We start from the raw sequence: 21,829 nt of genomic DNA, 5'->3' as shown, positions 1-21,829 counted from the left end.
TCACACGATTTCAATATGCCGTGTCACAGATTCTCACCATGTCGTGTCACACAATCCCACCATGGCATATCACAAACTCTAAACTCTGTCTTGTCACAGCCGTGTCACATATGCTCACCATGCTATCTCACATATTCTCACCATGGCATGTCACATATTCACACCATGTTGTGTCACATATTCACATTATGGTGTGTCACATTCTCACACTAGCGTGTCACATATTCTCACCATGTTGTCTCACATATTCCTTTCATGTCATGTCACGTATTCTCACCCTACCATGTCACATATTCTCACCTTACCATAGCATGTCACAAACTCTAAACCCTACCGTGTCTCAGCCATATCACATATTCTCACCATAGCATTTCATAAATTCTAAATCTACCATGTCACAGCCATGTCACATATGGCCTGCTGTAGCATGACCAGTTCATGCTTTGGATTCACATCTTTCTCCTTACGATTCACCACCGTATCAGGGATTTTTAGTTTACATCATTCTCGAAGCTTTGGATTAATCATGATCGGTTCCTCATTCGGTTTAATATCAACCTTTTCGTACTATCTGAAATGCATTTTCAACAGAATATAGTAATGCACACTGAACAACAAAACACTAAACCACATTCTTAAACAATATGGCATTCAAATCACTAAACGCACAAAAAAATCAACATTCACTCACTGACTTAGCATGTAATAATTTTATACTTGTTCAAACACTTTCTTATCCTTAATCTTCAATCAAAAAATCGTTCAATAAACCTGCAGTGTAATATGCATGGCGTTTTTGTTTACGACAATGTCCGAGATATCAAAAAAACCATCTCCTGCAACATGATTTTGTTTTGCACAAGCACAAGCTTCTAAAAAAAAATGGATGTTTTACATAAAATTAGAAGAAAAAAATTCTGTGTAGATTTGTTTTTCTCAATACTTTAAATTAGAAAAAAAGAGTATGCAAGTGTTACATTTGCAGAATTAGACTATAAACATATATAAACATAAATTACTCTTACTTTTTAATATTAATTATAATTAATTTTTGGTCTATTAATATAAAAAATAAATAATTCACCTCAAAATAATATATATAATTGATATTTAACGATGTGACATGAATGCCTATTACCTTTTTATCTCTCTTTCCTCATTTTCTCTTTTTTTCCCTTTTCTTTCTCTTCTCTTTTTGGTTTCTATTAATATATTTTTTTTCAAAGGAAATTGTGAGGAATAACCCTCCTTGATAAGAGCATTTCAAAAATAACCATCAAAATAAATTTAATTATTTTTAGCCATATTTACTCATAACTTGAAAAAAATCCTTTAAACTATTTCAAATAAATTAAACCATTCATCACAATTTCACCCCATTTGTACTTCTGATTTTTTTCTCTCACTATCTAGTTCTCTCTAATTTTATCAATTTTTCTCTTTGGCATTCATCTGTTATGCTCTCGATTTCTCTCTTCTGCTCTTTCAAAACCCCAAGCGATAATTTTGATGTGCTTGGGGTGGGTGGTTATTTAAGAAATTTAATTTTTAGATATTTTGGATGAAACTAAAATGATATAAATGATTACAGGTGTTTGAAATAGCTTTTAATTAAATCAATTTGAGAGCTAGATACCAATTAACTCAAGAATTTTAAATTTACAAACCTAAGGTTTCAAAGAGAATTTTTTTTTATTTTAGGCAAAATAGGTATTTTAGATAAGAAAATTTGTGTTTTGATTTATGAAAACATATTAAAAACACTTTAATCGGTGCCAAATCGTCAAAAAAAAAAAGAAATTAAGAGAGTTGAGAGGATTTGAAGTTTTAGTTTGTAAGTAACTATAATATTTTAGGCATTAAAATGCAACAAAATCTTTTTTAACATGGCTTGTAACAACAGACTTTGGCAAACCCATATGGATCTCACCTAAAGATGTTAAGTCTTAAATTGAGGGTTTGGCTCTTATACCACTTATTGGTCCCGTTGGTGTGTTAGAAGGGGTAAATAGCAGTAAAAATTTTAAAGTTGGCCATTTTCAGTTAATAGAGCTCCTAATTAACTAGAGGAAGGAAAATTTAAAACTTGTTATAGTTAAAAAAACACTAAGTAAGGAAAAGTAGAGAAAAGTGAACAATGTATAAGTATTTATAGTGGTTCGATCCCCTTGACCTACATCCACTGCCTTGATCTCCTGATCAAGGATTTTCAACCCAACTTCACTATACCAATGGAATTAACAGCTTCCACTAAGCTTTTACAAGGTTAGCTTCTAACCCAAGCTCTAATCCCTTATAATAGTTTTTAGAGTACTTTTCACACTCTAATTCCCAAGAAAAAGAAGAAAAGGAAGTACAACAAATTATTTTTATAGATTTAAAAAGATTACAATCAAGCCCAAACACTTTTTCAAGGATAAAAATGAAAAACAAGTGTTTTTGGTGAAGGTACTTTGGCTTTTTTGCTCAAAATGGCTCTTTGGTGCTTCAATCTACCTTCTTTGATAGTTGGAGCTTCAATTTATACTTGGGAAGACAGATTTTATTGTTCAAGACAAATTCTAGCTGTTACGAACAACTTTGATGCTATTCTAGCCGTTATTTTGTCCTCTAGTATTTAAATTCAAAAGGATAGATAAAGTTCGGCTAATTGGTTACAGGCAACTCTAACTGATTACAGTTTCTCTACCTTGTACTGTCTTACTGCTATGTGCTCTGTGTTAATGATTATAGGAGGCTCAACCAATTAAGAGATCTCTGTCTTCAAGCTTTTCTTGTTTAGTAAACTTCCTCTAACTGGTTACGACAGGCTCTAACCGATTACAAACTTTCTGTTTTCATTTTTCTTTGCACAATAGTGTTCCTTTAATTAGTTAACTCTTCCCTCAACTGGTTGAAGCTCTACTTTTTTCAACCATAGCTGACTAAAATCAGCTTTAATTAACTAAAAATCTTCAGATTTTGAACTTTTCCATTTTGGCTCCCTTCAATGGTCAACTATCTTTTTAAACTTGATTTTGGCATTTGAAGGTATTGGGTCTATGTGCTCTAACTGATTAACCAAACTTCTTAACCAAATAGCATGTCTTTAAATTCAGCTTCCAGCACTTCCTTAATCAGTTAAGCCTGGTGCTAACTGATTAAGGGTCCTCTATCTTGCTTTAAGTCAATGTCTAGTTATACCTTAATTGGTTAAGGCTCATTGTTAATCAGTTAATAATGTTCTATCTTTACTAATCACTTTTTTCTTCTTTCTTTAACTAATTAACTCATCTTCAAATTTAGCAAGCATCTTGACTTGCCCTTAATTAACAAATTTGTTAGGGGAAATAAACTATATCCTACACACTTAAATAGTGAGGTTAGACATTAATGAAAAAAATATTTTGTTATCATAAAAAAACATATGGAGTTAACAGAGAGTGTTTTTTCTCTTTTTTTCTTTTATATTTGAGCAATGTCCTATTATTTTTGGGAATGAGTTGCTCAATAAATGGATTTGGCATTTTGGAAATGAGTCCAAAAGCTTATGGAGGAAAATAATTATTGAAAAAATTAGAGGTACTAATGAAAACTTGTTGCTTATTGGAGGAAATATAAGATGATTTTGGGAGTTTGGAAGAATATTATGAATCCACTTTTTTCAATAGATGGTAGGCCATGAGTGGTAAAGAACGGTATGAGGTTTGTGGTTGGTGATGGCAAAAAAATTTATTTTTGAAATGAACAGTAGATTGAGGGTTGTTTTGAAAGAAAGCTTTCCGAGAGTTTTTACTTTGGCAACTACTAAACGTGGAACTATTGAACAATTTGGAGAGTGGGTGGAGGAAAAGCGATAATGGCAAATTGAAATTAGAAGGAATCTTTTGGTTGGGAGGAAAACCAATGGGCTGATTTTAGTATGTTACTAGATGAGCAATTTCTCAAGAAAAACTTTGATGACAGATTAATTTGAAAAGGCACCACTAGTGGCTTATATACCTCTAAATCGTTTTGTAGACATGTGCTGAAATTGAACCATGGAATGCTTGATTTATGGAAGAGACTAGCTCCACTTAAAGTGTAGGTTTTTGAATGGCAATTGATTGAAGGGAAAATTGTAGTTAGGGAGGAATTGATGAGGAAATGGTTGCTTAGACATGATGTTGCCTGCTGTTTATTGTGTTAGAAAAGAATTGGAATCTGTGGCGCACCTATTCTTCACTTGCGATGAGACATGGAAAACTTGGCACCGGTGGGCAAACAATTGGGGGCTGATGTGGGTTAATCACAGAGACCCACTTGGCTATTTTCTTAGTTGGAATGTGGCTGGTAAGACAACAAATAATGGGAATATATGGAGAATGGCATTTTTGGGGATAATATGGTCAATTTGGCTTCCTAGAAATGATGTTCTTTTTAAAAGCGGAATGTGGGATTGTTTACAAGTTTATGATATAATGAAGTTACATGTTGCTTAGTGGGCAAATGCCAAATGGCCAAATTTAAATATATCTGTGTCGAATTTGGAACAAATGCCAAATATAAGAGCTGCCCCTAAAAAGATCCAAACTTGGAAAACCTATTGAGGCATGGTAGCCACCATTTAACGGAAGCATTAAGTTTAATGTGGATTGAGCTTCCAATGGTAATCTAGGTGAGGCTAGAATTAGGGTGGTGTTTAGAAACGAGGTGGGTAGAATTTTAATACAATTTTCGATGTGTGTTGATGTGATGAATGCTAATACGGTTGAAACCATGGCTATCAAAAAGGCTCTTCAAATAGTTGCAACTTCATGATGGGCTACCACCTTTAACGTTATCATAGAAAGTGATTCGAAAAAGGCAGTGAAGTGGGCAAAGGATCCATCAGTGGCCCCATGGAGATTGAGATCACAATGATGCAAATGGAGTCTTTCAAAACTCAACTGAGGGGATGGAGTTTTAGGAAAATACCCAGATCAGCAAACGAAGTCGCAGATTACTTAACCAAAATCGAGGTGCAAAGATCGAAAGAATTTATATGGGTAACTAATGAGTTGGATGAAGGGGTTGAGGGCGCATCAGGATTACAATGAATGTTGGTTTTTCCTGGTCATGGCAGCTTATTGTTGTCTATTGTGGTTTGTGTTGGTTTTTTTTTTTTTTTTTTGTTTCCGTCTATTCAAGATCATTAGAGGCGCTTTGGACAAGTGGTTTTCATGAGGCTGAAAAGGTTGCGGTTCGTGTGGACAACCAATGAACAGAAAAGATTTTTGAAGTGTACGAGGGAGCTTCTATACTTTTGCTATTACTTTTGTAGATTGTGTATGAACAACCTGGTTGTATAGGTATTTTAGTTATGAGTCAAGTCCGGATCTCCTCTTCTTGTTTGTTTTGATGTTTTGCTAATCTCTTTTTGTTTGATGGGAGATGTATATGTTGCTTTTTGGGGAAGGCAAGGGTGGTTTTGGATGTTGTAGATAAGTACTTTGTTTTCTTTGCAATTTTATCTGGTAGCTTGGACGTTGGTTTTCCTCCTTGTTGGCTGTAGCAATGATCTTTATGATGAATGAATTATCACCTTTTCAAAAAAAAAAAAGTAAGGTTATTTTTTTTTAACTGGAGTGGGCCAACAAGCAATTGCCATTATCTTATTTTAATAGACAAAAGGACCAATGGCGTGAACATATGAATGTGGGGCACGAGAGGGGACGGGGGATTTATATTTGCAAATCCCACCGTACAGGGTCTGCAAGAAACCCTTAATTTAGTTAGAATTAAGTATAAATGGTTGCATTTCAACTTATAATAGAGGATTTTTTTTGTTACATATCAAATTTAGGGTAAGTAGAATGAACTCGAATTCCAATACTTGCTCAAAAAAAATCTAAATTTAACCAAGTTAAAATTAATTAAAAATTTGAATTTAAAAAAATTTAAATTTCAAAGTGACCCTAATATAAAATGATTTGAATTCGAAATTAGTCTGACTTAAGCCAGTAATAACAACTAAAATTGATCAAACTTGAAATTAAATAATTTTTCATGAAATATAAAATTTAATTACATGCAAAAGCTCATTTAAAAAAACTAAACATTTAATTCATGTTAAAGTAATAAAATTTTAAGTAAGATTTATGAAACAAAATCCGTTTAATTATGAGCGAAATTCGAGATAATTCAAACAAATGAATAAATGCCGAAATGACTTGAACAGAAAATGACGCCAACTGGACCCAAACCCACTCTTGATCAAATCTGATACAAATCTAATACAAATTGTTATGTGGTAGGATGAGTGAACTCCTCTACAATGGCATTTCTGATAATTGGTTATAAAGTGGTGGGGGATTTCGGAGTATGCCGTTACCGAGGCATCCCCAGTCTTTCTCTGGGACCGGTGGTGCCTCTTTTTCTTTAGAGCCGACTCCCCTTTTTTGCTTTTCAAAATTCTCTACAGTAATTGTTTTGGGCCAAATTTCTCCTTGAAATGAGATTAAATTAACCAAAACTATGCACCATCTTTTTTCGGTAGAATTATTTTCATCATGCAATGATTAGCCATTGACAAGAAGACATGTGTCCAAAATACTAATGGGTCCACCCATCAGTGGATATAATCAAACGGCTCTAAAACATTTGATTTTTGGAAGTGATGTTTAAAATGTAAATCCGGTTCAGTACAATCCTCATCTCTTCCACCTTTTGGCACTTGGCAGTGGATGGAAGGTTCTTTGTGTCCATGGAAAAAAAAAAAAAAAGATAAAAGGAAAAGTTAACTTTAGTGAGAAAATAAAGAATATGTAAATTGTTTTAAACTTTTATCAAGCTTGTGAATCAAGTAGCTAATCCTAATCACATTGATCCTAAATTTAGAACTACATATACCTAAATGAGTAAAGTACTAAAAAAAGGATTAAAAATAAGTCAAAAGCCAAAGACAAAGATCCTTAATTATTGACACTTAAGTATTAAGTGGTTCACCAAACACAGTATGCTACATTTTGCAACGTTGGTCAAAAGGAATGGAGAGATAAAATGGCTAAATCCCATTCTTAGTTATCAAATCTCAACCATTTAATGTTATGAGCATGGGTTAAATCAATGTTTGGTCACATAACAATTGTGGGTTTGCCTCAATAATACTAACTAAGGGCGACCCTTACTTACAAACTCAATAATCATTCCATCTCTTCCTAATATATGTTAATTAACAAATACTATCATTAATGGAATGGTTTTTTGTGTATAAAGTATAAATTTCACTTAATATAAAAGTTTACATGTCACAAGTTCATGTTTCCAATTTAAAGTAAAGTTAATGGAAAATCTTTAATTATAGATCCAAGATCTTTTATTTATTTATCTTCTAATTTTTAAATTTTTTTAAATACTTCAAAATTTGTTTCAAATATTATGTCTATATGATATTACTCTTGTAAACAAATAAAAACAGTATTTAGCTTGTGTTTTTTCATTGATATTAAAAGCACAATCACCATCAATCATGCATTGTAAGCCCAAACATTCCAACCGTTTAAAACGCAAGTGGCATGATTTTATTCAAAACAATAATCAAAAGCAAACAAATCGCAGCAAGGCAATTCCAGCGTGTAGGGGATGGGTACAATTGTCATTTGACGGAACTCACGAAATACGACTGGGTGGCATTATTGAAATAAAGTCAAGCATGAAGGGCAAACGTTCTGACAAGTTCATATTCCTTGTCCCCCCACTCGTTTTCTTACTTTAGTTAGTTCTCCAACCTGAAACTTTTTTTTTGTTTTTTTTTATATATTTTAATTTTCTCACTTTCTCTTTTACTTGGCTTTTGACCGTTGCTTTTCTTAACGTCTCTCTTTCTCTCTCTCTCTCTCTCATCAAACCCCAAGCAACTCCATCTTATTCCCGCCTACATTTCTTCCCTGGTATGAATTTTTTTCTTTTTTTTTTTGTAATGACAGTCTATTATAACAATGAAATGGTAAATCTTTCTTTCTTTTTTTTTATGGGTTTAAATTTTCATGCTTTGTTTAGCTTGTTTTGCTTCATTTTGAAGCACTTTTGTTGTTTCTCTGTCCTAAATGACTCTTTTTTTTTTTCAAAAGACTTTAAATTTTGTTTTGTTATCTGGGTTTTTTTCATGATGTTTTTATATGATTACTATCTTGAATTCTTGTGGTTATTGGCTTTATTTTTGTAACTGAAAAAGTTATTTTAATGTTTCATTTATGTACAAAAGTGGGTTGTTTTCATTAACTTTGGAATGCTTTTCTATTATCTTTTTTTTCCAACCCATTCTGCATAGTTCTAAAGTGGGTACTGTTTATTCTTCATTCTTTCCTTCTTCAAGAAAAAAATCAGATGTTTGTGGTGATTTTTCTTCTAATGAACAGTTCATTTGAATTTTCAATAGCAGCAAGTGATTGGAATTTTCATCTTTGTTTTTGTACTCATCAAATGAAACCATTGAGAATTTCAACATTTGATTAAGTCTAAATTAATGTTTTTCTTTTCTTTCCATTGAGAATTTTCATCTACCTTCTTTTGTTGTGTCCTTTTTCTGGCTGCCTTGTAACTGAACATTGTGATTCTGCAATCTCTCTCTCTTTTGGATTATATTTCTGTGTCTTTCATCTTCATTCAGGTTCCTATGCATTTTTCTTCTTAGGTTATTACCATTTTATTTTCAGTCAGCTTATGTTATTACTGTTAAAAGGCTAGTAAATTTTCATGCGTTGATCATTTGTGTTAAACTGTATATTCTTTATTCTAAATTATAACACTGCAATCTCAAACATTTATAACAAATTTATTCATCTTTGTCTTAGGCTTTGTAGCTTGTGTTCTGTAAATTATCTCTTACTCGGAAGATACACCAAATTTTCTGAACATTTTCTTTGGTTTTTGGGAGAATTTATGGAGAAATCTTCAATGAATGTCCATTTCTTTGTTCTGGTGCACAGGTTTGAAATGTTCTAAGACTTGAAATTTAAGGAAAGAAGCACCATAGCTTTTCAAAATTGTTCCCTAGCATATCAGCTAAAGAATCTGTTTATGTGTTAATTTACCTGTCCTTAACTTCACTTCTCAGGAAATCTTTTCCTGCTTGATAATGTTTCATCAAGATGGTTCAAGTTCTTGAAGTCATTTGTTTTTGCTGAACAGCCTGGGAAAAATCCATATGAATCTTGTGAGAAATACTGAGGAGCACCCTTGGGATTTCTGCTTTGGTTCAAGTCTTAAAAATTCACAGTGTATTATAAGGGAGTAAAGAAGGAAGTAAATCATGGGATGTTCTACATCAAAACTGGATGATGAAGAGGCAGTTCAACTTTGTAAAGATCGAAAGAATTTCATTAAACAGGCAGTAGAGCAAAGAACCCGATTTGCCTCGGGGCATGTAGCCTACATCCAATCCTTAAAAAGAGTTTCTGCAGCTCTTCGAGATTATATTGAAGGAGATGAGCCCCGTGAATTCTTATTAGATTCATTTATAACCCCACCTTTCACACCCCTCAAGAAAGCAAGTCCTGGTTTCATATCGATTTCTCCCTCATCCTTCTCACCTGCAGCCATTCAATCTAATCCCAAGTCCACTTTGAAACTAAATTACCTGAGATCAGGTGGCAACCCTGCAGTTTCAGTTGAGGAGAGACCTCAATCACCTGAAACTGTCCGAATTGAAACTTACTCCCCAGTACACCATTATGGCATTGATGGTATTTTTGCAATGCAATCCTCACCAATGAATTCTTCGTTCTTCTCTTATTCTCCCAACAATAGACCCAACATACCTCCTCCTTCACCTCAAACATCACAATGGGACTTTTTCTGGAACCCATTTTCATCATTAGACTACTATGGCTATCCCAACAGAAGCAGTCTTGATCAGGCTGTCATGGAGGATGATATCAGAGGACTAAGGCAGGTCAGGGAGGAAGAAGGAATTCCTGATTTAGAAGAAGATGAAACCGAACAAGAAGAACCTGAGAGTATGGCGAATTTGACAGAAGAAAAGTCTAAAGTGAATACAAACTATACTAGAGAAGAAGTTACTGTTGAAGATGTTGATGAGGATGAGGAGGAAATAGATAGTGGAAATGAGACTGAGCACGAAGTAAAAGATTTGGAAGCACAAGGGAAAGTCAGCATAGAAGTACTACGAGCACAAACTGCAGGGCAAGTTGAAGTCAGTAACAAAGAAACGGCACTTGGTGGAAATGAAGCTAAAGAAGAAACACCAGGTTTTACTGTTTATGTAAACCGAAGGCCAACAAGCATGGCAGAAGTTATCAAGGATCTTGAAGCTCAATTCATGGTAGCTTGCGATGCAGCAAATGAAGTCTCAGCATTGTTAGAGGCTAGCAGAGCTTTGTACTCATCAACCTCAAATGAGCTTACAGGTTGAAATTAACACCACAGCATTCTTTTTTCTTTTTTGGCTCACTATGTGCATTGATTCAATTCCTTAGCCACTTTGTTTTTTCATAGTTGGTTCTTTGCAATCCCAACCCATGAGCAAGCTCTAGTTAAATGTGGTAAGGCTCTTTATGATCTGAATAAGAATCTGCTTTGATGCAATTGAAATAGGGGATGCCCCTAAATTTGGATTCCGATAAGAAAATATGAAGTTCAAAATTAGGTTGTTAGATGTCCGAATACAGAATGCTTTGTCTTTGCTACTGTCAACAACTTGACCTCATAGGCTGGTAGTAGCTTTACTTAGAAATGCTAAATTCAAATCTCAACATTCTACTTTGAGTTTTTAATTATCTGAACATTGCACAAAGGATTTAGTCAGAGAATGATGAGAGGGTTTTCTTCCCTGAACATTCTTCTGTACACCTGATGCCACAGAGACTTTCAAGCAGCTAACATGTATTTGAGACATCACCAGCTCATAAATGTTTGTGGTGCATTCTGAATATAAAGCAAATGTTTCATGACAGGATTGTGTGATATCACATTCCTTTTGTTGATACTAATTATTTCTGGTGAATATGATGCTTTGTTGAAAAACTGCAAATTGATTTTATCACAAGTTTTAGTTGTGCTGTTGACATACTCTTCATGAAGTTATGAGTTGAACAGGGCATAGAAGCAATTAACCATTCATCACATCAGAGGACATTGCTAGTATTGTAAACAAAAAAAGCTGGGATTTTCAACCGCTGTCCCTACTCAATTAACCTAATGTTTTGTTCGCAATTAGTTGAAATTCGAAGCAACTCAGAATAAATAAATATATGGAAGCTGCTTTGAATCAAAATGACAAGCTAGTGTTGTAAGAAGATTCTGATATAAAATTTTATCAATGTCTTCATATCTTGCATTGACATTGGCTGAAGTTAGACATAAAGCATGTAGAGCAAGGATGCCACTATCAATTTACTCTAATTGTTATGCAACATGCCAAGCTTTGGCAGTGATAGTGTTACATCATGAAAGACTATCTGTTGTTTGAGTACTTATTTCCGATCATTTAAGTTGCAGCATATTGATTTGAAATATTTATTCTTACAGCCCTGAAAATGTTGAACCCGGTTGCTTTATTACGCTCAGCTTCATCACGCTCATCCTCATCAAGATTCTTAATCAATTCTTCAAGTTCCAAAGAGGCAGGTTATGAAAGCAGCAGTGACTTATCAGAAGAATCCTGCATGTTTAATGGTAGCCACCAATCAACATTGGATAGATTGTGGGCCTGGGAGAAGAAACTTTATGAGGAAGTCAAGGTAAACTTCCTAAACTTAAACTCACACAGTGTAGTTATCGCTTGGGTTGATATTGGTAACCACTGTTCAAATAGATTTTTGTTAATGAAAAGTAATGATGACTAAAGGAAAAGGTTGAAGAAAAAATGAAATACAACTTCATCTTCTACATTCAAATCAATCTTGGCAACTTCTCAGGGGAAAATTTTTTTTAAAAGAAAAAAAAAACAGAATTTTAAGATAACCAGTATTGTTGCTTCCTTGAGGTCAAGTGGTGAATATGGCTGTATTCAAAAATTTAATTCACTCATTGGGGTTGCTTGCTAGTTGTGGGTGATTTATTTCTTTCCTTCTTTTCATTTCTGACAAGAGATTGATGCTTTCAGTTCAACCTCAGAGATCTAAAGAATAGATTATGCTGCAAAGTAAGCTCTAGGAAGAATCAGTCCGGCAGGAACCTTTTGGTCAAATACATTAACGAGCATAATGCCTTAAGGGACTTTGCTTTTATATTCAAACTTGGCTTTAATCTTATCTTCCCATTGGAAATAGCTGCTCCTTGTTTATAAAATTTGCAGCGATTGATTCTTAATATTCATAATCATGAGAAATACTACTACTTTTTTTTTTTTTTTCTAAAAGGAAGTATTTACTCCTTGAATTTTCAAGTGAGGTGCCCTATTAGATTCCATTAGAATAATAACTGTGTTTTCCAGTTAATAGAGGAAACTGAATGTATACCTTTCTGAGTAGTCTGCAGAAAAGGTTCGAATTGCTTATGAGAAGAAAAGCAGACAACTCAGAAACCAAGATGTGAAGGGAGAGGACCCACATGCGGTTGATAAAACAAGGGCAGCAATTAGAGATCTGCACACCCAGATAAAGGTGTCAATACATTCAGTTGAAGCTATTTCAAAGAGAATTGAAACCCTAAGGGATGAGGAGTTGCAGCCTCAACTTCTGGAATTGGTACAAGGGTATGTCAGTTTCGCAATATTTTATTTGCTCACTTTTATGTTTGCCCACACAGACAACCATAGCCTATATACTGGAGCCATCAAAGAAAATGCCAGCTTTTACCACAGAAAGTGGTAAAAAGTTTGAAGTATGAATATGTTGTCATCTATAATGATGGTTTCCTGTTCTTTAATGGCAACTTTATTGTCATTGATGAATCCCTTACAGTGCTGAGAAAAAAAAAAGGAGGCTTTCATTGTGTAATGGCATCAAGATTTGGTCTTTGCCATTCCCCAAACATCATTAAGCTGGATCCATGCAGTAATCAAAAGAACACTTCCAGTGCACATTATGGTCATATGACATCCTGCTTGACTAGATATTTTTCTGAACCAATATATACTTATATGTAGTCTTAGAAACACGCATGATTAACAACATGGTGATCTTATTATCGTGCATGCTCAATGTTTGATATTTGCTCGTTATCTTTATTGTTAAAGAAGTTTGACATGTTCTCATTCTCTGGTATATTCCACCCTTTTAGTATGCCACTCTTATTGACCATATTATTATTTAATTATGATTTCTAAAACCGAATGGTTCAGAATTCAGGATGCTATCAGTGTACAAATATTATTGTCCACAGTGTATCCTCTTTCTACTGCTAGGAACCCCTGATATGAGAAAAATACGGTCTGGCTACAAGTCAACATCCCAAAAATATGTTGCACAGTTGAAAACTCTTTGCCAGAACCATGCTACCGTCAACAGCAAAATATGTTACTTAGTTTATCAATCAATGCAGGCATGGTCCAGTCCAGTTAATAAATGTATCCATATCATTTCAAACTAATTCTTCAGTTCATAAACTACAGGTTAGGCAGGATGTGGAAAGTGATGGCAGAGTGTCACAAGTCACAGAAGCGGACCCTAGACGAAGCTAAGCTTTTACTAGCAGGTGCACCTTCAAAGCTGGAAGCAAAAAGGCAGTCTTCCATCTCAGCTGCTGAACCTCACCGGTTAGCCCAATCAGCTGCAAATCTTGAAGCTGAGCTCAGGAACTGGAGAGCTTGTTTTGAGTTGTGGATCACTTCTCAGCGATCCTATTTGCACGCTCTAAGCGGTTGGCTCCTCCGCTGCTTGAGGTCAGACCCTGATACATCAAAGCTGTCGTTTTCTCCTCGTCGGTCCAGTGGGACACTTGGAATATTTGGACTTTGCATCCAATGGTCAAGGTTTCTTGATGCTATTCGTGAGACGCCAGTGCTGGATGGCCTAGATTTTTTTGCAGCTGGAATGGGGTCACTCTATACACAGCAGCTGAAAGAGGATTCTCGCTTTGTCCCAGTTGGGTCTAAGAGGTATGGAGGTGGGGAAAATATGGAGTTGGTAAGAGTTGATGAGGTGGAAGAGGTTATGACAGCGGAGAAACTGGCTGATGTTGCCATAAGGGTATTATGTGCTGGAATGTCTGTTGCGATGAGCTCGTTGAGTGAGTTTGCTGTTGGTTCTGCAGATGGCTATGCAGAAGTTGTTAACAAATGGGCAAGTGCCAAGTTGCCACAAAATTGAAAGTGGTTCTGGGATGTAATCTATAATTTTGAGCTAGGTAGTCTGGATGAGTCTGTAATTACAAATGTTATTTAACCAGCACAAGGTAGCTAGGTTAGAGTTAGTCTTCCACATATTTGGTTGCCAACATGACCAAGCAAGACAAAATTCATCAAAGCCTTATACATGCAGCACAAGAGATAGGCAAGGTGCTACTACCAAGGATTTTAACTTATTTCAATGGGAGCAACTAAACAGAAACGCAAGCAGAGTTCCTGTGAATCAATCAAGACATGACCTAATACTTTCTTAAAGCTATTGAAGTTGTAAATATTTTCAAGTAGATTGTCCCAGAAAGGGAAAACCACAAAAGAAGAATGCAAATGCAGTGAAGTACGGTTAACAACTATGCCTTGCCATATTTTCTGCTAGGTAGGCCCAAATTGGTTAAAGGCAAATTCATGCTGACTCCATTCTTTTGCAAGTTCAGCACGCTCGCAATTTATCTGAAATAAATCAAATCCCTTGAAACCAAACAAAAGAAGTACATACCACAGCTAACTGTGACCAACGTCCAGTAAATCATAACTTTTTAACACCCTATTGCTTCCCAATTTATGAGCCAAATCTGGTTACTATAATCTAATCAATGCATCTTCTGATCTTCCGACGCCTTTCAGAAATGAAAATGAATTTCCACTTCATACCACAGATGCTGTAACATATGATGCAACAATAATCGTATGCATTATTACAACACTGATGGTTTCAAGGCTATTAACAGGTTTACTCCTGAACCCTCTAATCTAATACATTGTATTATTTGTTATTCCCTTCACTCATTTATGTCAGAGAAAAAATAATATAGTAACACAATATAGTATAGAGATACCAACCAAAATACCTATTGTACAAATCATATCTTTAAATTAATGCTCTTATTCTCCACAATTTTAATGCAATATTACAAATTCAACCTCAACAGAGTACTAGCCTTGTCAGTAATCATCGGAAACGGTTAGGAAAGAGGACTCAAGTTTGTACATAAATGAGAGATTGTCTCAATCATAAGTGAAGCCTTCATCATCATCGTCAAACTCCATGTCACCGGAATCATATCCACCCATCACAGAGAGAAAAAGTAGAACTGCAAGTAGCTGGGCTCCTAAAAAATATTTTGCCCTCCTCTTGAAAGTTTTCTCCTCATCTGTTTTCTCCCTTTTGGGTTTGCTCTTGGGCTTTGATCCTAGTGTGGGAAATCAGGAAGAAAACCATGTTTACTTGATCTCAAAATTGTCTGACAAAATGAGTTAGTTGACTCCAGAATCCAGCATATAGGAATAAATTCAAATTACAAAGTTGCATCACATGTTGCAAATGCAGAACTTAGCAACCTCAAAGCCAACAGCATTAAAACAACATAACCATATCAATATTTAAATTCATTGCTCAAACAAATTCAACATATCAAAACAAATTATGTTTCCCCAAAAATAAAATAGTCTGAATTATTCCTGACATCATCACCACCACACCAGCCAAAACACCAATAGCAGTTAATTCATTACAATTCTTTTGACGGAAAAAGCAAATAAAAGGATAATTCTTGTTACTGTACATTTAGGACACAAAAAAGCTTAGACATAAGAAAGCAAAGTATAGGTATAACGAAAATGATTCAAGCAAGATGATGAAGGCCAAGACCAGACAGCCACAAACCAAAGTAAAATTTAACTATTAAGGTAAGGAAAATGCTAACTTACTCCAATTTGAGGAATCTGTTCTTGGAGCTGATGATGAAGGGACTGAGTGAAATTGTGGGCCAGAAGATGATGAACCAGACTCAATCAACTCCATTTTAAGTTTTTCTGCATATCTGACAATGTTATCATGCTCCAAGAGTTTGCTCCGTAGCACTGAACTTTCCTAGTATTGCAGAATTGCAAGGAACACGCTTCAAATAAGTCCAAGAGATACAAGAAGAAATGCATTTAGGCTTTGCTTGGTACGAAATGTGGAAATGGAGAAAGAATATCTTTTAATCTAATGACCCAGTTACATCACTACCTTTCTTCTGTACCAAGCAAAACCTGGTGTATGGTCTAAGGTTGAGCATCTAGTTTTGAACATTCTGTAACCATATAATGAGCAGCCCAAATTGCAAATAAATAGATAACTTCTGTATAAAGTATTTTCGATGAACAGAATCAACAAATCCCCTAACACTTAGAAGAGAGAAACTTCTATATTGTAGAAGCTGTGATGCTGGAATCTTCAATTCATTCATACATAGGAATTATCTGTATTCTTAATCGAATTCTTGCTTGATTATTACTTATATTTCTTTTGGATATATATCCACCAGAAAGTAATTTGAAATCAAGATTAAAATCATTAAAGCACAAAATCAATCATCAGTGGTCCCATAGGAGTAAGGTCCTAAAGGCTGATCTAATTTAATATACCCTCTCAACCTTTTGCTTTAATTGGCCGTGGACACTCAGAGTCATCTACTTTGCATTTGGCTATAATGGCATTTTACCAATGCACCAAAAGCAGTCTGATATACACCATCAGGTACCATGTACCTCTTCTTATAAGAACGTATCTAGTTATTCATAATAACCATGAAAGAGATAAAATGATGCTGATGTTTGACATAAATGCTGACTTTGTCATGCAAGTGAAGGAATTCGTAATTCAAACACACCACTTATCAGCAAAAGCCATAAAAATTATTGAAGAAACATAATTGGCATGAATGTTTCTTTTCAGTAACTATAGCTATGTAAATTTGCATAATGTTGCTCCCATCAACAGCCCAATTTTAGCAGCTTATTCATCTAGCCAGCAAGCTCAAAATTTTCAGTTTATTCAAGGTTTAACAGAACTAGATAGTCCTCCTCAGCATAATTCACATAAGATGTTTGAATCCAAGTTCAAATTATAATGATTTAAACCAACCATATAATTAACCAAAGTCATCTTCCAGAGATAACAGCTAGAATACAAAAGTATAGCTTCTGAGGTTACTTACAGGTAGAACATGAAGGGTGACAAGAGCATGTCCAAGAAAAGTTGCATCCAAACTTGATGGCCTGCAAACATGTAATAATGCAGCTGTGTACATCACCTTCAGGTTTAACTAAAATACTACACCATTTGGGAAACTATTCAAAAGTTCTATAGCAAACAGACTTTAATATCTACACCAGGACATCAATACGAATTACCTATCATCAAAGAGGAAGTTCTGTTCTCCTAACCTAGTGGACAGAGCTCCATAAGCAATTTTTGCTCTCCTGTAAATCTGCCCACCCAAATTATATAAATAAGTACAATTTTGAAAATTTAGTACTGAACCACAGCTACACACACACACACATCAGTATATGAAATTACCCTGTATAGATTTTTCATAGTAGCACAAACCTAAGCATTTGCATGAATGCGTGTGTACATGCATGAACACCCACACACAAGACACACAGAGAGAGAGAGAGAGAGAGAGTAAAAGAATAAGACATAGAAAAATCAAAGGTTAAAGTAAAACCTCATCTTCCCTCTGTTCAGCATTGTCTTTAGTTATTCCAAGACGCTGCTTTACAATATATACTTGCTTTAGGAGTAGAACTTTTCCTATTGGCCATGAGAGATCAGAATAATAAACCTTGTTGGCCGATCTTCCATCAGACCCCACCCATAGTTCGTACATGATTGCATCAGCTAGCCAAGAGCTAATCATTGCTTTCATTGATATCCAGTCAGGGACTGATTGGAATTCAGAATCCAGATCAACAATACCATCTTGCTTTAAACGCTCAATAACCCCACCATTCTCATTATTGTAGGCCACATAAGTACCAGATTCAACATAAGGAATTTGGTCTGTCACATAAATAAAAACGCATTCTCATGAGTATGTTTATTTACTTAAATACAAATTTGCATATGATAAACACAATTGACATGCAGATGTTTATGCTACAGCAATAGGTCAGTAAAACACAATAGTTATAAGCAAGCCATTAGACAGTGACAACCAGTGATATCTCACAATAAGGGACTTCAACCAATTATTTCAACAGTTAAAACAATAACAACTAAACCTATTTGTACTGTGTGAGGTTGACCATATGGATCATATTTCACCACTGCACCTTGTACCAACAGTTAAGTAAAAGTAGGATCATTGTCTGGCTCATAGAAAACTCAAAATGGTGGCAAACATCAAGTTCAAGCTTTTTGATGTCTAAAATAAGCATGCTTATAGACATATTTTAAAAAATTGTTTAACAGCAAAAGCATCACTAGATCATGCTGCTTCCAATTGAAAATTTACAGTAATAAACCCTAAAAAAGAAGCATCCAGCAACCAATTTGAAACAAAATTTTCTTACAAAGAGGATAGATCAATTAAAAAAAAGAGAAAAGAAAGAAAGAAAGAAACTAAAAACCCGAAAAGTTTACAACAGCAAAGCATTCAAGGAGGACACACAACCTCCTTAACAGATTGCATATATAAAAACAGAAGAAACCACACAAGCTTAACATGAACAAGCTGAGAAAATTTGCTATGAAAAAATGTTCTCAAAGAAACCAAGTCTAGATACGTTTTGATAATAGGCAGAATTTATGCTCCTACAGGCAAGCAAATTACCCATCTTGATAATAATGTGTAATCTTACTTTGTATCCTACCCAAACCCCCAATCCAGATTACAAGAGAATACACCAAGCAACACCCTTCAGCATTAAACGTTTTAAGCAAAGTTAAAAACCCCCCTTTTCGTAACACTAAATAGTGGTCAAGTTATAACTTCAATCTCAAACTTACTTTAAGAAATAAACTTATAGATAAATGTTCTCATGTCCACATTGTATAACCAGGAAGAAGATAACTGAGAGAATCAAACTACCCAAATTTTTAAAAAAAATAAAAGTAAAAGTTTTAAAAAGCATATTGTACACTTCAGCATTTAGCTCAATTGTATGTGAATATACCCTTCCCAAAAGAGTTGGATTCTAGTTTCCCTTCCCCAAATAAAACCAACAACAAAAAATGCATCATTCCGCTACTAAGTAGCTAGATTAAAAATTTGGACAAGGGATTTATTCATTTTAGCTCTGCATCCGATCTTAACCTAATTGCTAACAGAAGAAAGACACGGCAATAGGGTCATTTAAAGAAAGAAAAAAAAAACATATGCCCACCAAAGAATTTAAGTAAGGCATAAAAATTTTAACAAAAGAAACCCAATTGAAGTAAATCAGAAAGGAAAAAAAAGGGAGAGAGATAAAGAAAGAAAACCTGAATCAGGGTAGACAGAATTGAATTCTAAATGAAAGGGAAGGTGGGCAAGCTTGAGATAGATGTAAACAGGTAAGCAAAGAGGGCAAGCTGTCGGGAGATCAAAGTAGGGCTTTCTGGTGACCAGAGTGAACTCCTCTGCTTCCCTCGCTTGCACTTGCTCCATTCTCTTTCTTTCTCGTCTTTCCTCCTTAACTCTAACTATCTCTGTCTGTAATCTACTCTAACGACTCTGAATAACAGCAATCAAAGCCTTCTTTGATTTTATGAAGGAGTTTGGAGTTTACCAAAGAGTTTCAGAAGAACGCAGGGGCCAAGCCTTTTGATGGGGTTTTACTTGGTAGGGTTTTATTCCTTTTTATTATTATTATTATTATTTTTAACTTTCAGTTTATATAGTGGATCATATGTATTCTTTTTATATAATAAAATAAAAATTTTATTACATTATTAATTTTAATAATTGCTTTTCAATTTGAGATTAGTTTATTTATATATGTATATGTCTAAAAAATAAAATATCTTATTTGACTACAAATAAAAATATATAAATTTAATTAAAAATAATAAAAGAATAAAATTTTATTTAAATATTTTTGAATAATTTAATTTTTTTATTATTATGCTTTAAAAAAAGAGAGAACTTATGCATACCAAAATTCTCAAAAGTTGTTGTAGTCTTCTTCAAACAAATTTTACTAACAATAACATATTATAAATGAAATTTAATTTAATCAAAATTATAAAGGTAGGTATATTTTGAAATAAGCTTTATACCACTATGGTCACTTGTAGAACTGTCAATATGGGCTGGCCCGACTCAACCCAACTCAAGTCCTTGTGAGTTAAGAAAATATGAGTCGAGTCGGATCAGTCCATTTTTTATATGGACCATCAAAACCTCAACTCAGCCCACCTCTTACTAGCCCATGGACTGTGTTGGGTCAGCTCATTTTTTATTTTTTTCAAAAAAATTATTTTTATAATTTTATAATAAAATTATTTTATGATTTAATTTATAAATTAAAATTATTAATTTAATAAGTAAAAATAAAACACATTAAAATATATAAAATAAATAATATTATTGGTAATTAAATTATTAATCTTATATAATTGAATATATAAAATTATTAAATTAATTAAAATTATTTATTTTTTTGGCCCATAGGGCTGGCCCGCCTTAGCCCACCCCAACCCACTGATTTGGTGGGCTGGCCCATTTAGGCCCGATTTAAATATGGACCTAAATTTTTAAGCCCAACCCACCCTTTATTTGATAAAAATGGATTGGCCCAATGGGCCAGACCCATTTTGACAGGTATAATCACTTGTACTTTGATCTGTTTATGGGTTGGGCTTGAATAGGATTTTCAGACTCGGCATTAGCCCAGTGAATTATTTTTATATTTTATTTTAATTTTGAATTAAATTAAAAATATTATATATATATTTTAATAATAAATATAATTTAAATGGGACAAGTCATACGCAAGCCTACGTTTTAAAGATGCCAATGGCTCCTAGCTTGGGTGTGAACAAATTTATTCTACATATAATATAAAAATAAATAAATAGTTAAAACAAGAACTAGGAGTTTTTTATAAATAGGTCTTCCCTTTTGTCAATAATTATTCTTTTGAAAATTTTATAGGAATTGATTTGAATGTTAAAAATTTCTTTTTCTTTTGCTAAATATGCCCCGCAAGTCTCAAGGATGCTTTTGTCTTCATTGTTTTTCAAATATGCTTTTGCTTTGCACAGATGCTTTGCAAATTTTCAAAGATGTTTTTGTTTTTCAGAGATGTTTTTTCTTTGCAAAGATGCCTTGAAAAATGCTTTTGTCTTCTTTACTTTTTCAAAGACACTTTGTTTTTTTACCTTCTTGCTCTTTCTCGGTGGTATGTAGTCCTCGTCTTGATCTAGGTCAACAATTTTGTTAAATAACTCAGAAGTCTCGTACTCTTATTCATTTTCGTCATTAGAGTTAATGGACTGAAGTATTTCTATAATGATTTTTTTATATTCTTGTTTATTCCTTACTTGGGCAAGTAATGCACTTGCATTTGATTTTGCTTGTAAAAATCTTGCAGCTTCTTGATCTGAGCCAATTGTCTTGCATAATGCTAGGTTCTTGAACCAGTTATCAAGATATTGTACATCATATTTTCTATCATCAAACTTGTCCTACCACTTGATCTTAAAGGTTCTAATTACTATGGGGTACTATTTTGGAGATTAATATCATATGTATAGTTTCATGAAGTTATCCAAAAATGATAAATTTTGAGAAGAAGTGAATAAAGATATGTAATTTATCTTGATCTGGT

General features: G+C 34.1%; 2 protein-coding genes across 3 annotated transcripts; one reads left to right on the top strand and one right to left on the bottom strand.

The window, feature by feature from the left end:
* Window positions 1–7,793: 7,793 nt before the first annotated feature.
* Window positions 7,794–14,567, top strand: LOC18589353 (nitrate regulatory gene2 protein). 2 transcript variants are annotated; one of them, XM_007014292.3, is made up of 5 exons: window positions 7,794–7,889; window positions 9,130–10,367; window positions 11,488–11,699; window positions 12,432–12,655; window positions 13,514–14,567. In XM_007014292.3, the coding sequence occupies exons 2-5, from the start codon at window positions 9,251–9,253 to the stop codon at window positions 14,208–14,210; spliced, it is 2,250 nt and encodes a 749-aa protein (XP_007014354.3). In that variant the 5' UTR covers window positions 7,794–7,889; window positions 9,130–9,250; the 3' UTR covers window positions 14,211–14,567. The 2 variants fall into 2 exon arrangements, with proteins under 2 accessions (XP_007014354.3, XP_088666479.1); XM_088810353.1 differs by having other exon boundaries at window positions 7,798–7,889; window positions 9,056–10,367.
* A 529-nt stretch (window positions 14,568–15,096) lies between these two features.
* On the bottom strand, window positions 15,097–19,811 carry LOC18589352 (metaxin-like protein). The gene is made up of 6 exons (XM_007014289.3): window positions 19,500–19,811; window positions 17,743–18,077; window positions 17,423–17,499; window positions 17,227–17,287; window positions 15,953–16,115; window positions 15,097–15,435 (listed from the first exon to the last, which is right to left on the bottom strand). Exons 1-6 carry the CDS (start codon window positions 19,663–19,665, stop codon window positions 15,251–15,253), a joined length of 987 nt encoding a protein of 328 aa, XP_007014351.3. The 5' UTR covers window positions 19,666–19,811; the 3' UTR covers window positions 15,097–15,250.
* Between the last annotated feature and the right edge of the window lie 2,018 nt (window positions 19,812–21,829).

Source organism: Theobroma cacao, chromosome 9 (assembly GCF_053813885.1).
Source record: "Theobroma cacao isolate CCN51 chromosome 9, ASM5381388v1, whole genome shotgun sequence".
Lineage (NCBI taxonomy): Eukaryota > Viridiplantae > Streptophyta > Magnoliopsida > Malvales > Malvaceae > Theobroma > Theobroma cacao.
Note: the sequence above shows the minus strand (reverse complement) of the source record. Positions and strands in the feature narration are given on the sequence as shown.

Bases quoted from the DNA above. Each gene is read 5' to 3' on its own strand.
- LOC18589353 (XM_007014292.3), top strand. From the start codon at position 9,251: ATGGGATGTTCTACATCAAAACTGGATGATGAAGAGGCAGTTCAACTT. The intron at 10,368-11,487 runs GTTGAAATTAAC...TTATTCTTACAG, and splicing joins AACCTCAAATGAGCTTACAG to CCCTGAAAATGTTGAACCCG. The intron at 12,656-13,513 runs GTATGTCAGTTT...CATAAACTACAG, and splicing joins CTTCTGGAATTGGTACAAGG to GTTAGGCAGGATGTGGAAAG.
- LOC18589352 (XM_007014289.3), bottom strand. From the start codon at position 19,665: ATGGAGCAAGTGCAAGCGAGGGAAGCAGAGGAGTTCACTCTGGTCACC. The intron at 17,500-17,742 runs GTTTTACTTTAA...TTGGGTGGGCAG, and splicing joins CTGAACAGAGGGAAGATGAG to ATTTACAGGAGAGCAAAAAT. The intron at 17,288-17,422 runs GTAATTCGTATT...ACATGTTTGCAG, and splicing joins AACTTCCTCTTTGATGATAG to GCCATCAAGTTTGGATGCAA.